The 12,639-nt window shown below is 49.8% G+C and overlaps 1 protein-coding gene across 4 annotated transcripts in view; it reads left to right on the top strand.

The window, feature by feature from the left end:
• LOC119975690 overlaps positions 1–8,181 on the top strand; it is a 143,336-nt gene extending 135,155 nt beyond the window's left edge. For 3 of the 4 annotated variants that reach the window (XM_038815484.1, XM_038815482.1, XM_038815481.1), the window contains exons 3-5: positions 798–950; positions 4,074–4,153; positions 6,810–8,181. In XM_038815484.1, coding sequence (XP_038671412.1) covers positions 798–950; positions 4,074–4,153; positions 6,810–6,938 — 362 coding nt within the window. In that variant the 3' untranslated portion in view covers positions 6,939–8,181. The remainder of the gene's footprint in view (positions 1–797; positions 951–4,073; positions 4,154–6,809) is intronic. The other variant, XM_038815483.1, reaches the window with a different exon arrangement.
• The last annotated feature ends 4,458 nt before the right edge of the window (positions 8,182–12,639 follow it).

Genomic DNA, 12,639 nt, shown 5'->3' with positions numbered 1-12,639 from the left:
CCACCGCTTCTGCTCCACCATTCGATCATGGCTGATCTTGGCCCATCCGCTGTTCTCCAAGTTGATACAGCGAACATTAGACACAGAAAGACATGAATGAACTTTATAATAATAATAAACGGTATTAGTGTCACAAGTGGGCGTACATTAACACTGTAACGAAGTTACTGTGAAAATCCCCTGCAGAGTAATTGACAAATAAACTTCAAACTTGGTCACAAGCTGGGCCATTTTGGTAGGACGACTAAGGAAACTACACGCTGCTTGGAAAGGAGTTGTTTACATGCGGTACAAGAATTGAGGGAACTTGGGAACAGAGACACAGATCGCCAAGGGCAGTGGCTCAGGGTAATAAGACCATAAATAAATCAAATGCAGAAGGTGGGAAGGAGGGGGGTGAATCAAATTTAAGAGTCAATAAGTTACATTAAACTTATATAGAAACTTAGTTATACCACATGCAGAGGATTGAGAACTGCTCCCCATATTATAAAAAAGAATATGAAGGGATGGAGGAGTTACAGTTGAATCCCATTTCCAAAGTTCAGGGCAGGCCATATAATGGGTGTTCGATGAAAATCTGCCCATTTTTCATCACTGCCCATGTCCAATTTACTTTTTTATTTCATTTATTAAATTACATCATTTTTTAAAACAAACTTACTCCAATTTTCCAATGTTCATTGGGTTTAGCTATCAATAATATCATTGCCAATTATTAGACCAATAGCCGTTCCGACTTTAACCCTGTCTTTTTTGGCTCCCATTGTGTTAATAATGGAAGTGTTTTGTTCCAGACAGTGAGACCACTTCCCCAAGTATTTCAGTGTCACCGCAGACCAGGGCAACTAGCATTACAGAGAAATCCATCGGTGTCAGTGTCTCTGCTGCTGTGTGTTTCCTCATTATTCTCATCTGCGCGTATTTGATGATGACCAAGAAATACACAGGTATGTGGCTGCTCTCACTGATGTGAATGACTGTTCGAGAACAGGAGAAAGGCCTGACCATGGCTTCAGCTACTTTAACAGGTGGTCAGCTTGAACGATGGGCGAGGGACTAAGATGTGTAACGTTGAATTGACCGGCTGCCCAATCTTCACTTCTATTGAGTCCAATATTAAGGGAAGTCTACAGGGCACATACTGGGCAGTTAGTTTCATATCACTGGTTTTACACTATTGCTCACAGTTATATATATTTTAAAAATAAATTTAGAGCACCCAATTCATTTTTTCCAATTAAGGGGCAATTTCGCCTGGCCAATCCACCTAACTTGCACATCTTTGGGTTGTGGGGGCGAAACCCACGCAGGCACGGGGAGAATGTGCAAACTCCACACGGACAGTGACCCAGAGCCGGGATCGAACCTGGGACCTGAGGCATCAGGGCTAACCCACTGTGACACCGTGCTGCCCCCTATTGCTCACAGTTAAAAGTACAACAAAGAGTCAGGTCACTGAATGAGCCAATTGTCAAACTATCATACTGGAAACTGTGGGCAGTCCACGGTGTGTGTGTGGAGGGGGTTGGTGGGGGGGGGGGGGGGGGGGGGGCACTCAATTGTACTGTCTACATCCTTCTCCTATCTTCCACTCCAACTTCACATGATGATCTGATCTGTGTTCCTCTACGTCCCTTTCTCACCGTCCCATTTAATTCCCCGAGTGCCTCCAGGCAGGATCGAGGGCTCTCGTTCCAGAATGACACCTCGAGAGAAAGGTTGGGGGCGGCACGGTGGCACAGTGGTTAGCATTGCTGCCTACGGCGCTGAGGACCCGGGTTCGAATCCCGGCCCTGGGTCACTGTCTGTGAGGAGTTTGCACATTCTCCCCGTGTCTGCGTGGGTTTCACCCCCACAACCCAAAGATGTGCATGCTAGGTGGATTGGCCACGTTAAATTGCCCCTTAATTGGAAAAAATGAATTGGATATTCTAAATTTATAAAAAAAAAGAGAGAAAGGTTGGGATAATGGTCTGTTGTCGAACGGTGGTGAATGCATGGACCAAACGTGCGTACACACATCTGTTACGCTTCAGCTGCCACGGTGGTTTGCAGTCATCTCATTTCATCATCCAATTAGTTGATAAAATAGTTTTGAACCTTCTTCAGTGTAGGTGTCATATGTTAGCTTCACAAGTCTACACTGCCCAACACTTCAGGCATAACTATTTTTTTTTTATAAATGTTTTTTATTGAGTTTTCATATTTTATATATGACAAATTACAAATTATTAGAGCGAAAAAAGAAAGAAAACACAAAAATTTAGCATGAATATTTACAGGTAAGCATCTTCATAACAATAATTGTGGCCGCCCCCTTTAGCCGGCATACATATTTTACATTCCCCAGTATGGCCGAGGCACATGTTTATAGGCATTTATTTATAGTTTGGTTTTGGGCCTTGGCTTGCCAGCAAACCCCCATAACGAGCCCGTAACCCCCCCCCCCCCCCCCCCCCCCCCCCGGCTACCCTCCCCCGATTCCCGTCCATTTTCCCCTGATTCTTGGCCACCCGACTATTCTTCCTCTTGTACGTTGGCCACAAACAGGTCCCGGAACAGTTGCATGAATGGCTCCCACGTTCTGTGGAAGCCGTCGTCCGACCCTCGGATGGCGAATTTGATTTTCTCCATTTGGAGAGATTCCGAGAGGTCGGACAGCCAGTCTGCAGCTCTGGGCGGTGCTGCTGACCGCCAGCCAAACAGGATTCTACGGCGGGCGATCAGGGAGGCAAAGGCAAGGACATCCGCCCTCCTCCCCAGGAATAGATCTGGCTGGTCTGAAACCCCGAAGACCGCCACTATCGGGCATGGCTCCACCCTCACCCCCACCACTTTGGACATAGCCTCGAAGAAGGCTGTCCAGTACTCCATCCAATTAAACGCTTCAGTGTGAACTGGCGTTCATTGATAGAATGATGGGCTGTAGCACAGGTTTATCAGTAGAGGGAGTCAGTCTTACATAAATAACAGGGAAGCTTTTAAGTTAAATGAACACTTATTGCTAGGTAGTTTTCTGTCAGTCTTGGGGGAGTCATTAATCTTCTTGATCATAGAATCCCTACAGTACAGAAGGAGGCCATTTGGGCCATTGAGTCTGCACTGATCTTCTGAAAGAGCACTCCACTACCTTCTGCCCGTAACCCCAGCTAACCTATTGGACACTAAGGGGCAATTTATCATGACCAACCCACCTAACCTGCACATCTTTGGACTGTGGGAGGAAACCAGAGTACCCGGAGGAAACCCATGGGAAGAAAGTGCAAACTCCAGACAGGTAGTCGTTGAAGACCAGATTCGAACCCAGATCCCTGGCAGTGCTAATACTGTGCCACCATGCCGCTCATTCTATCTAATAGAATGGACATCAAATATTGATTTACATGACTACAGGACATCAACAATTGGTTTGCACAGTTACTGGGTGTGAACGACTATTTTTAATAACAAATAGAACCATTGACGTAAAGGACTGCTGGGCACAAACCATTTATTTGTGCCATTATTAGTGGTTGCCAACTGTTGATTTGCATGAAAACTTGGCAGGCACGATTGATTTGAATAACTGGTCTTGAACTCTACGGAATGATGAATTTGCATATTTACAAAGTTCATGACAAATCTACAATGCACCAAAGTTTATCATATTTAGCGACCATCAGGGGGGTTAATTTTGTGTTATCTGAATTCTGACCAATTTTTGTGTGTGTTCAGATAATGCCTGCACAATATTTGAAATGATTTTACCAACCTCATGGAAGTCATGACAACCTGGCTGGACCTTGTCTCATTTTACAAATTTGTAATCATTAACAGTCTGTGTTAACTCAAGGATTAGGGATTTTTGGTGTTTGTTATTAACTGGTCAGGTTTCTCAGGAAATGCCCACCATGGTGAAGGAATCAAAATAAATTGGATTACTAAATACAAAATTGGAGCTTGCGGTGGCCAAATAAGAAGTATTAACAAGGTCTTCCGGCTGTCTTTCTATCGTGGTTTAAATAGCTTTACATTTAATCTTTCACATATGACACAAGCAATCCTGTTCCTGTCTGAATGTTTTAATTCAGGTTGCCAGCGACAACACGATTCAGACCTCACGGAAATAGCTGTTCAGCCTGTTGGAGGGACGGGGCAAGTCCTGACTGAGGTAAGAAGGGGCTGCGTTATTGTGAGTTCAAGATTCTTGCAAACAAAAAAAAATAGGCAACGTAAATTTTGTAAATTGTTGCTCTTTCACAGAGAGCCTTCGACCTGACACATCACAGTTTATTAATTTTGGAAAACCTTGTTTTACCTGTCCCAATTTTATACACTTTCCTCATGAAGGTGCTGATTTCTTAATATCACAACCGTCTATTTCTCTGAGACAGAGAACAAAGGATTGTTTAATAATTTATGAATAAATTAAAGTAAATTCCACCAACTGGTGTGATAGGGTTCAAACCAGGGCCTGTAGATTTTTAGCCAGAGTCTCTGGTTTACTGGGCCAGTGATTCTAAGTGACACTATTGGGAGACATGGGTGTGCAGTGGAATTACGTTTAAAAGAAATAATGAAGTAAGGAAGCTATTTAAAAATCAATAATAAATTAATTTTGGAATGAATCCAAATTGACCTGGAAAATGGTGCTGGTAAAGACTGATCTCTGCTTCACCTTAGACTTTCCATTTCTCTGAAAGAAACCATCACCAATCTCAGATCACTTGATTCCCGGCACATCTGCTGTCAGCAGTATATTATGGTTGTTCAAAGACTGTTAGGTTTGGAGGTGGAAGAAAGACTTTCATAGAATCCCAACAGTACAAATGGAGGCATTCGGCCCATCGAGGCTGCACCGACCTTCCGAAAGAGCACCCTACCAGGTCCAATCTCTGCCCTATCTGCGTAACCCTAACCTTTGGATACTAAGGGGCAATTTAACATGGCCAATCCACCTAACCTGCACATCTTTGGACTTTACTGCACCATCTTATCACAGAAACTTTGCCAGGCAGTTGCTCTACTGTCTTTGCTCTGACAGAAAGTGTGGGAGTAACAAATGTACCTGTTAACTGATCCCTATCGATTGATTGAGCTTGTAATTCCCACTGCCATTTGCTGATATTCTTTGTGTTATAGCATTTGAAGTATATTCTCTGTTGTAATGAACGAAACTTGACAGCCAATTCATGCAAAGCGCACTCCAACAGTTAAACAATCTGACAATGAGCAGTTAAACTGTTTTAGTACAGCACTATTTTTGAGAAATAGCTGGGGAGTTCTACCCAGTGACATAGAACATAGAACAGTACAGCATAGAACAGGCCCTTCAGCCCTCGATGTTGTGCCGAGCAATGATCACCCTACTCAAACCCACATATCCACCCTATACCCGTAACCCAACAACCCCCCCCTTAACCTTACTTTTTAGGACACTACACCTGATCAATATTTTCCTCAACCAAAATCAGCATGAAACAGGATGCTGAAATGCATTGGAGTTTTCCAAACTGAGGTGGAGAGATCAGAAGGTCAGGCATATGGACTCAAAACGTTGGGGGCGATTCTCCAATATGGAGCCCAAGTGTTTGCGCCGTCGTGAACGCTGTCATGTTTCACAACGGCGTGAGTCGGGCCGGGGTACGACCGATTCAGGCCCCCACAGGTTGACGCCGCTCCAGCCTCCTTTCGTGGCGCCCATTTGGCGGCGTGCCAACCTGCGCATGCGCGCCGGTCCCAACTCAACATGGAGTCGGTATTCAGGGGCCAGCCGCGCCAGAAAGTAGGCCCGGGGGGGAGGGGGGGGGGAGGGGGGGGGAGGAGAGAGGCCGGCCCGCCAATTGGTGGGCCCCGATCGTGGGCCAGACCCCATCGGAGGCCCCACCAGTGAAGGAGCACCCCCCCCCCCCCCCCCCCCACAGGCCAAACCCCCCCCCCCCGACCGTTCGCGCAAAGTGCCTGCCGGCAGCGACCAAGGGTGAATGGCACCAGCGGGACTCTGTCGTACCGGCGTGGCCCATCCGGGCGAGAGTATCGGCGGCCCTGCCGATTCCAGCAGCCCATGGCCGGCGCTGTGCCAAATGCGCCAGTGCAGATGCTGCCGATTCTCCGCACCTTAGAGAATCGCGCGCCGGCGTCGGGGTGCCGTGGCGCGGTTGCGCCGATTCTCCGGCCTGGCGCGGGGCTCAGAGAATCGCCCTCGTTAACTCTTTTCCGCACTCCACACATGCTGCCAGACCTGCTGAGATTTTCCAGAGTTTTCTGTTTTTATGGAGAGGTCTTTGATGTGGAAGAGAGATATGGAGAAAAGTAAATGAAGTGCTGATTAGCCATGAACTTATTGAACAGCAGAGCAGGCTCAGGGCCGAATGGCCTTGTGTTGTTCCACGTGTTCCTCACAGGCATGGACCATCAAAAGCTGAGCAATTTTTCACCTGCTTGTTGGAAAGTTTTACACATCAGAGTCCCTGAGAAAAGGAAACATGAATTTCAAAAGAGATCTCTCATTCTTCATGGAACTCGCTGCCCAATTGTGCGGTGGAGTCCGACTCATTAAATGGTTCCAAGAGGGAGATGATATATTTCTGATTTTAAAAAACGGGTTAAAGGGAAATGGGCAACATGTAGAGAGGTGGATTTGGGACGAGGTCGAGATCAGCTATGATCTGATTGAATGGCGGAGCAGGCTCGAAGGGCTGAATTGCCTACTTCTGCTCGTTTCTATGTTCTTCCTGACTGATCTTTTGTGTATTTTCAATAGTTTGCTTTCTCTGTTAATTTTTATTTTTCACCTTCAGTAAGCTGGTCTTTTCTGTTCCGTGCAGGAATCTATATCGAACGGTGAGCTCACATATTCCATGCTACAGTGGTCTGGGCCTAGACCAGCACATAACATACCTGAGAGACCTGAAGAGACCATATACGCTTTTGCACAGAAAGAAGATTGCAGATGAAGTGCCTGAGGTTCAGAGTTTGACAAGAGACTGGATCAACACCCATGTTCAGCAGGAAGCATTGGTCGGTGGGCCATGGGATGGTTAAATATGCCGATCAGCCCAGCATGAGCAGCCTTGAAGCTGACAGAACTTTTGGGGCCTCATGCGGATCCAGTGAAAGACAATCCACAGGAACACGTTGTGCAGTAAAGTACCAAATGTGATCAAGGATCTTGAGCAGATCCAGTGAAAGGGCCTCTACAACCCCTGGGACACAATTATGTGTTAATAGCACTGAGTGTAACCAGGGGCCATGAGGCTCCTCAGAATGTAGCCAGGGCATTCGGATCTGGGCCATGATCCTGCCGGCCTGCAGAATAGTGGGGTTAGGTCTCGACTTTGCACATGATCAGGTGACAGAAAGTCAGCTTCCTCTCCCCCCACATTGACTCCAATGGAAACAAAGATCCGGAGACATGTCTTTCGGTTTACACTATCTGCCGACTTGGTCACGGTGCCATTGACAGAAGGAGCAGGGATTCTGACACTGTGCCTGGTTTCTAAGCTGCTGCACTGACAGTGATGTAGACTGTCTCCAATTTTCTAACTGGGTAAATCAACAGATACAATCCTGGTGTACAAAGGTTTACAGTCACAATGGGTCAGTCTTTCAACCAGTAATTTTGTTTGGTATTGTAACGATTCTCACCACAATTGTATTCAGTTTCAGTGGGGGAAATTGTATTATTTTGGTTACAGTGTGAAATTCCCTCTGCTAATGTTATACCACCCACCCACATGATATTCTATTCCATTGGCTACAAGACAGGGGTAGAATGGGCAGTTCATCGAACATCTGAGGGAGTTGGGCCTCACACTGGATCCTGGAGCAGGAGGTGGAGTTCTGAGTGAATGGCATGGATCAGAAGAGATTGGCTGGAATTCTCCAGTTGTAGCAATTCAATTTTCCTGCTGGCAGCACACCTCACGGGTTTCCCAGCCGCATGGGGTGGCTTAATTGGGAAATCCCATTGACAAGTGGCGGAATGTAATGAATCCCACTTCCAGCATGGCTGGAGGACCGGAAAACCCAGCCTATTTTCTTCTTTGCTCAGTCTCGTGCACTTACAAAGTAAAGATCACCAGCTTGTGACCAGACTTATTTGATTGAATCAGCCCTCTCTCTGTGCCCTGTCCTGTGTTTGAATTTGGCTCACAGTTATATATAATAGCATAATAATAAATACAATTCAATAGGGGATTCGAGAGAAACTTCTTTATCGGATAGCAGCGAGAATGCAGAGATCGCTACCGCGGGGGTTGCCAGAGATGTATTTCCAGGAAAGTTTGATAAGCAAGTGAGGCAGAAGGCAATAGAAGGGATGTGCTGATAGAGTCAGAGCGAGTAGAGATAGAAGGGAACTCGTGTCAAGCAACATTTGCATAGGTCAGTGCGGGGAATGGTCAGTTCCTGTGCTGTAAAAATGTATGCAGTGTAATTCAGTATAAAAGATAGCAGAGCCAGGAAGATATTTCCACTCTGTCCCCCGCCCTGCACTACACCACATGCCATCTATATAAGGTTCAGAGAGGGGCCGGAAGAAGGATGACAGATGCCTGAAGGACACAGATGCCTGAAGATTGATTTTTCATTTACGCTGGAATCTGGGATTTTGAAATTGTGGACGCGCACCTGTACAGAAAAATAAATCTGCGGGGTATGAGGAAATGGTGGCATAGGGGTTAGCACTGCTGCCTCACTCTGCCAGGCACCCGGGTTTAATTGCAGCCTTGGGCCACTGTCTGTGTGGAGTTTGCACGTTCTCCCCGTGTCTGTGTGTGTTTTCTCCGGGTGCTCCGGTTTCCTCCCACAGTCCAAAGATGTGAATGTTAGATGGGGTTATGGGATGGGGCAAAGCAGTGGGCCTACGTCAGGACCTCTTTCAGTGGGTCGGTGCAGACCCGATGGGATCCGTGTTGGGCCCACAATTGTTCACAATTTATATAGATGATTTTGAGCTGGGGACCAAGGGCAATGTGTCCAAGTTTGCAGATGACACTAAGATGAGTGGTAAAGCAAAAAGTGCAGAGGATACTGGAAGTCTGCAGAGGGATTTGGATAGGTGAAGTGAATGGGCTAGGGTCTGGCAGATGGTATACAATATTGACAAATGTGAGGTTCTCCATTTTGGTAGGAATAACAGAAAGCTGGATTATTATTTAAACGACACATGCTGCTGTGCAGAGAGACCTGGGTGTGCTAGTACATGAGTCACGGAAATTTGGTTTACAGGTGATTAAGAAGGCAAATGGAATTTTGTCCTTGTGGTGGTATGATTAGCATAGCTGCCTGCCATTGGTGCAGAACACCGGCTTACCATTGGCCCTGGTTGGTCATGTGCCTCTCGACCGGTTGGTTGAGACCAGTCATGTGACGGCTCCCCGATTGGTCAAGAGGCTGAGTTAACCCCGCCTCCAGGGCGGGGTATAAATACCCAGTACTCCCGGTGGTTGTCCTTATACTGTAATCGACCGCAGGGCTAATATCTAGCAGATTAAAGCCATACTTTTGTCCAGCAACTTGTCTCGCATTCAATTGATGGTACATCAATTTAATCTGCTAGAAATTTGATGATGGAGCTCCGGATCAAGCCCGAATGCCTCCGCATCAGCCCGCAAACTCCGAATGCATCGGAAATCTTCAAGCATTGGCTGGCGTGTTTCGATAGCTACCTGGCGACCGCAAGCAGCCCCCCCACCATGGCACAGAAGCTTCATATTCTCCATTCCAGCATGGGCATGGCAGCCTATGCGATGATAGGGGAAGAAAAGGAATACGACGCGGCCATGGATAAGCTAAAAGGACAGTTTCTTAAGCCGGTAAACCGAGTGTTCGCACAACATCTGCTGGCTGCCAGACAACAGTTCCCCGGTGAGTCCTTAAGACGATTTCTACCGGGCCCTCGCTGTCCTGGGGAGGCATTGCGCCTGCCTCCAAGTTTCAGCCACTGAGCACAGGGAACTTTTGATCAGAGATGCTTTTGTGGCTGGGATGCAGTCCGCCGCTATCCACCAGCGGATGCTGGAAAAAGACGACCTCAGCCTAACTGAGGCACGGACTCTCTCCGCCTCCCTGGAGGTCGCTGACTTAAACGCCCGCGCCTATGTCCCCAGCCGCACTGCAGCGCCCTGGGCCTCCTGGCACGCTTCCCCACCGCCATCCGTTGCTCCCGACCCCCCTCAGGCCTGCGCCGCGGGACGCCCCGACAAGTCCGCGGGGCCCTGCTGCTATTTCTGTGGGTTCGCCAAACACCCTCGCCCGCGCTGCCCGGCCCGCTCCGCCCTTTGTAAGAGCTGCGGGAAGAAGGGCCATTTTTCGTCGGTCTGCCAGGCCAAATCGGTCGCTGCTGTGCCGCCCAGCGACCAGGGATCTCCTCCTCCGTGACCTTCCAGCGCACCGCGCCAATCTCCCCCGGGCCCCTGTGCCCGGCCTGCGCGCCTCTCTGCCCCCGCTCTCAGCCGCTCCGTTCGGCCCGCTGGCACCGCTAACCCCGCCCCAAGCAACCACGAGGGTCCTACGGGCGCCGCCATCTTGGGCCCCGGATGCCACGTGCGGGTCCTGGGCGCCACCATCTTGGGGCCCCGACTCCATGTGCGGGTCCTGGGCGCCGCCATCTTGGTGCCCTGACTCCATGTGCGGGTCCTGGGCGCCGCCATCTTGGGGCCCCGACTCCACATGCAGGTCCTGGGCGCCGCCATCTTTGTGCCCCGACTCCACGTGCGGATCCTGGGCGCCGCCATCCTGGACTGGCACACAAGGTCCTGCCAGCACCTACACGGCCGACGACGACGATGGATCTTCTCCTCTACCACTTCCTCAGGGTTCCATTCTGTGTCACAAATGGGGTCTCGGTCTTCCAACGGGAGATGGACCGAATGGTCGACAAGTACGGATTACGGGCTACCTTCCCGTACCTCGATAATGTCACCATCTGCGGCCACGACCAGCAAGACCATGACACCAACCTCCGAAAATTCCTCCAAACTGCAAAACCCCTTAAACATAACTTACAATAAGGATAAGTGTGTGTTTAGCACCGACCGTCTAGCCATCCTCAGTTACGTAGTGCGTAACGGAGTGATAGGCCCCGACCCCGAACGCATGCGCCCCCTGATGGAACTCCCTCTCCCCAATACCCTCAAGTCCCTTAAACGCTGCCTGGGTTTCTTCGCTTCCTAAATCCAATGGGTTCCCAATTACACCAACAAGGCCCGTCCCCTCATTCAGTCCACGACCTTCCCGTCGTCATCAGAGGCCTGCCAGGCCTTTAGCCGCATCAAAGCGGACATCGCAAAGGCCACGATGCGCGCCATCGACGAGTCCCTCCCTTTCCAGGTCAAGAGCAATGCATCAGAAGTAGCTCTGGCGGCCACCCTGAACCAAGCGGGCAGACCCGTGGCCTTCCTCAGAACCCTCCAGGCTTCCGAACTCCGCCACCCCTCTGTGGAAAAGGAAGCCCTGGCAATAGTCGAAGCGGTGTGACATTGGAGGCACTATTTGGCCAGCAGGAATTTTACCCTCCTCACAGACCAACGGTCAGTGGCCTTCATGTTCGATAATGCACAGAGGGGCAAGATTAAGAACGACAAGGTCTTGCAGTGGCAGATCGAGTTGTCCACGTACAACTACGATATCTTGTATCGTCCTGGGAAGTTCAATGAGCCTCCTGATGCCCTGTCCCGTGGTACCTGCGCCAGCGCGCAGATAGACCGCCTCCGCTTCCTCCACGCGGACCTCTGCCATCCAGGGGTGACCCGTTTCTATCATTTCATAAAGACCCGCAACCTGCCCTTCTCCATCGAGGAAGTCAGGACAGTAACCCGTGACTGCCACATCTGCGCAGAGTGCAAACCGCACTTCTACCGCCCCGAGCGCGCACACCTGATCAAAGCATCCCGCCCCTTCGAACGTCTCAGCATTGACTTCAAGGGGCCCCTTCCCTCTAGCAACCGCAACATTTACTTCCTGACGGTGATCGATGAATACTCCCGCTTCCCCTTCACCATTCCCTACCCCGACATGACCACATTGACCATCATCAAAGCCCTCCTCTCCATCTTCTCCCTGTTCGGCTACCCCGCGTACATGCACAGCGATCGGGGGTCCTCCTTTATGAGCGACGAGCTGCGTCAATTCCTGCTCAGCAGGGGCATTGCCTCTAGCAGGACGACCAGCTATAACCCCCGGGGTAACGGACAGGTCGAGCGGGAGAACGGTACCATCTGGAAGACGATCCTACTGGCCCTCCGGTCCAGAGATCTCCCTATTTCCCGATGGCAAGAGGTTATCCCCGATGCCCTACATTCTATCCGCTCACTCCTCTGTACCACAACTAATCAGACACCTCATGAACGTCTTCTTGTTTTCCCCAGGAAGTCGTCCTCCGGATCCCCTCTCCCGACGTGGCTGGCCGCCCCCGGACCCATCTTGCTCCGGAAGCATGTGCGGGTGCACAAGTCTGACCCGTTGGTGGAACAAGTCCAGTTACTCCACGCTAACCCGCAGTATGCGTACGTGGAGTACCCCGACAGTCGGCAGGACACGGTCTCCCTCCGGGACCTGGCACCCGCCGGCGTGCGGCCCTCCCCCCCCCCCCCCCTTCACCACAGACCCCCCCCCCCGTCCCTTTTCCCCCAGCGACCCACCCAGGCTACCCCT

The sequence above is a fragment of the Scyliorhinus canicula genome, chromosome 13, assembly GCF_902713615.1.
Source record: "Scyliorhinus canicula chromosome 13, sScyCan1.1, whole genome shotgun sequence".
NCBI lineage: Eukaryota > Metazoa > Chordata > Chondrichthyes > Carcharhiniformes > Scyliorhinidae > Scyliorhinus > Scyliorhinus canicula.
Note: the sequence above shows the minus strand (reverse complement) of the source record. Positions and strands in the feature narration are given on the sequence as shown.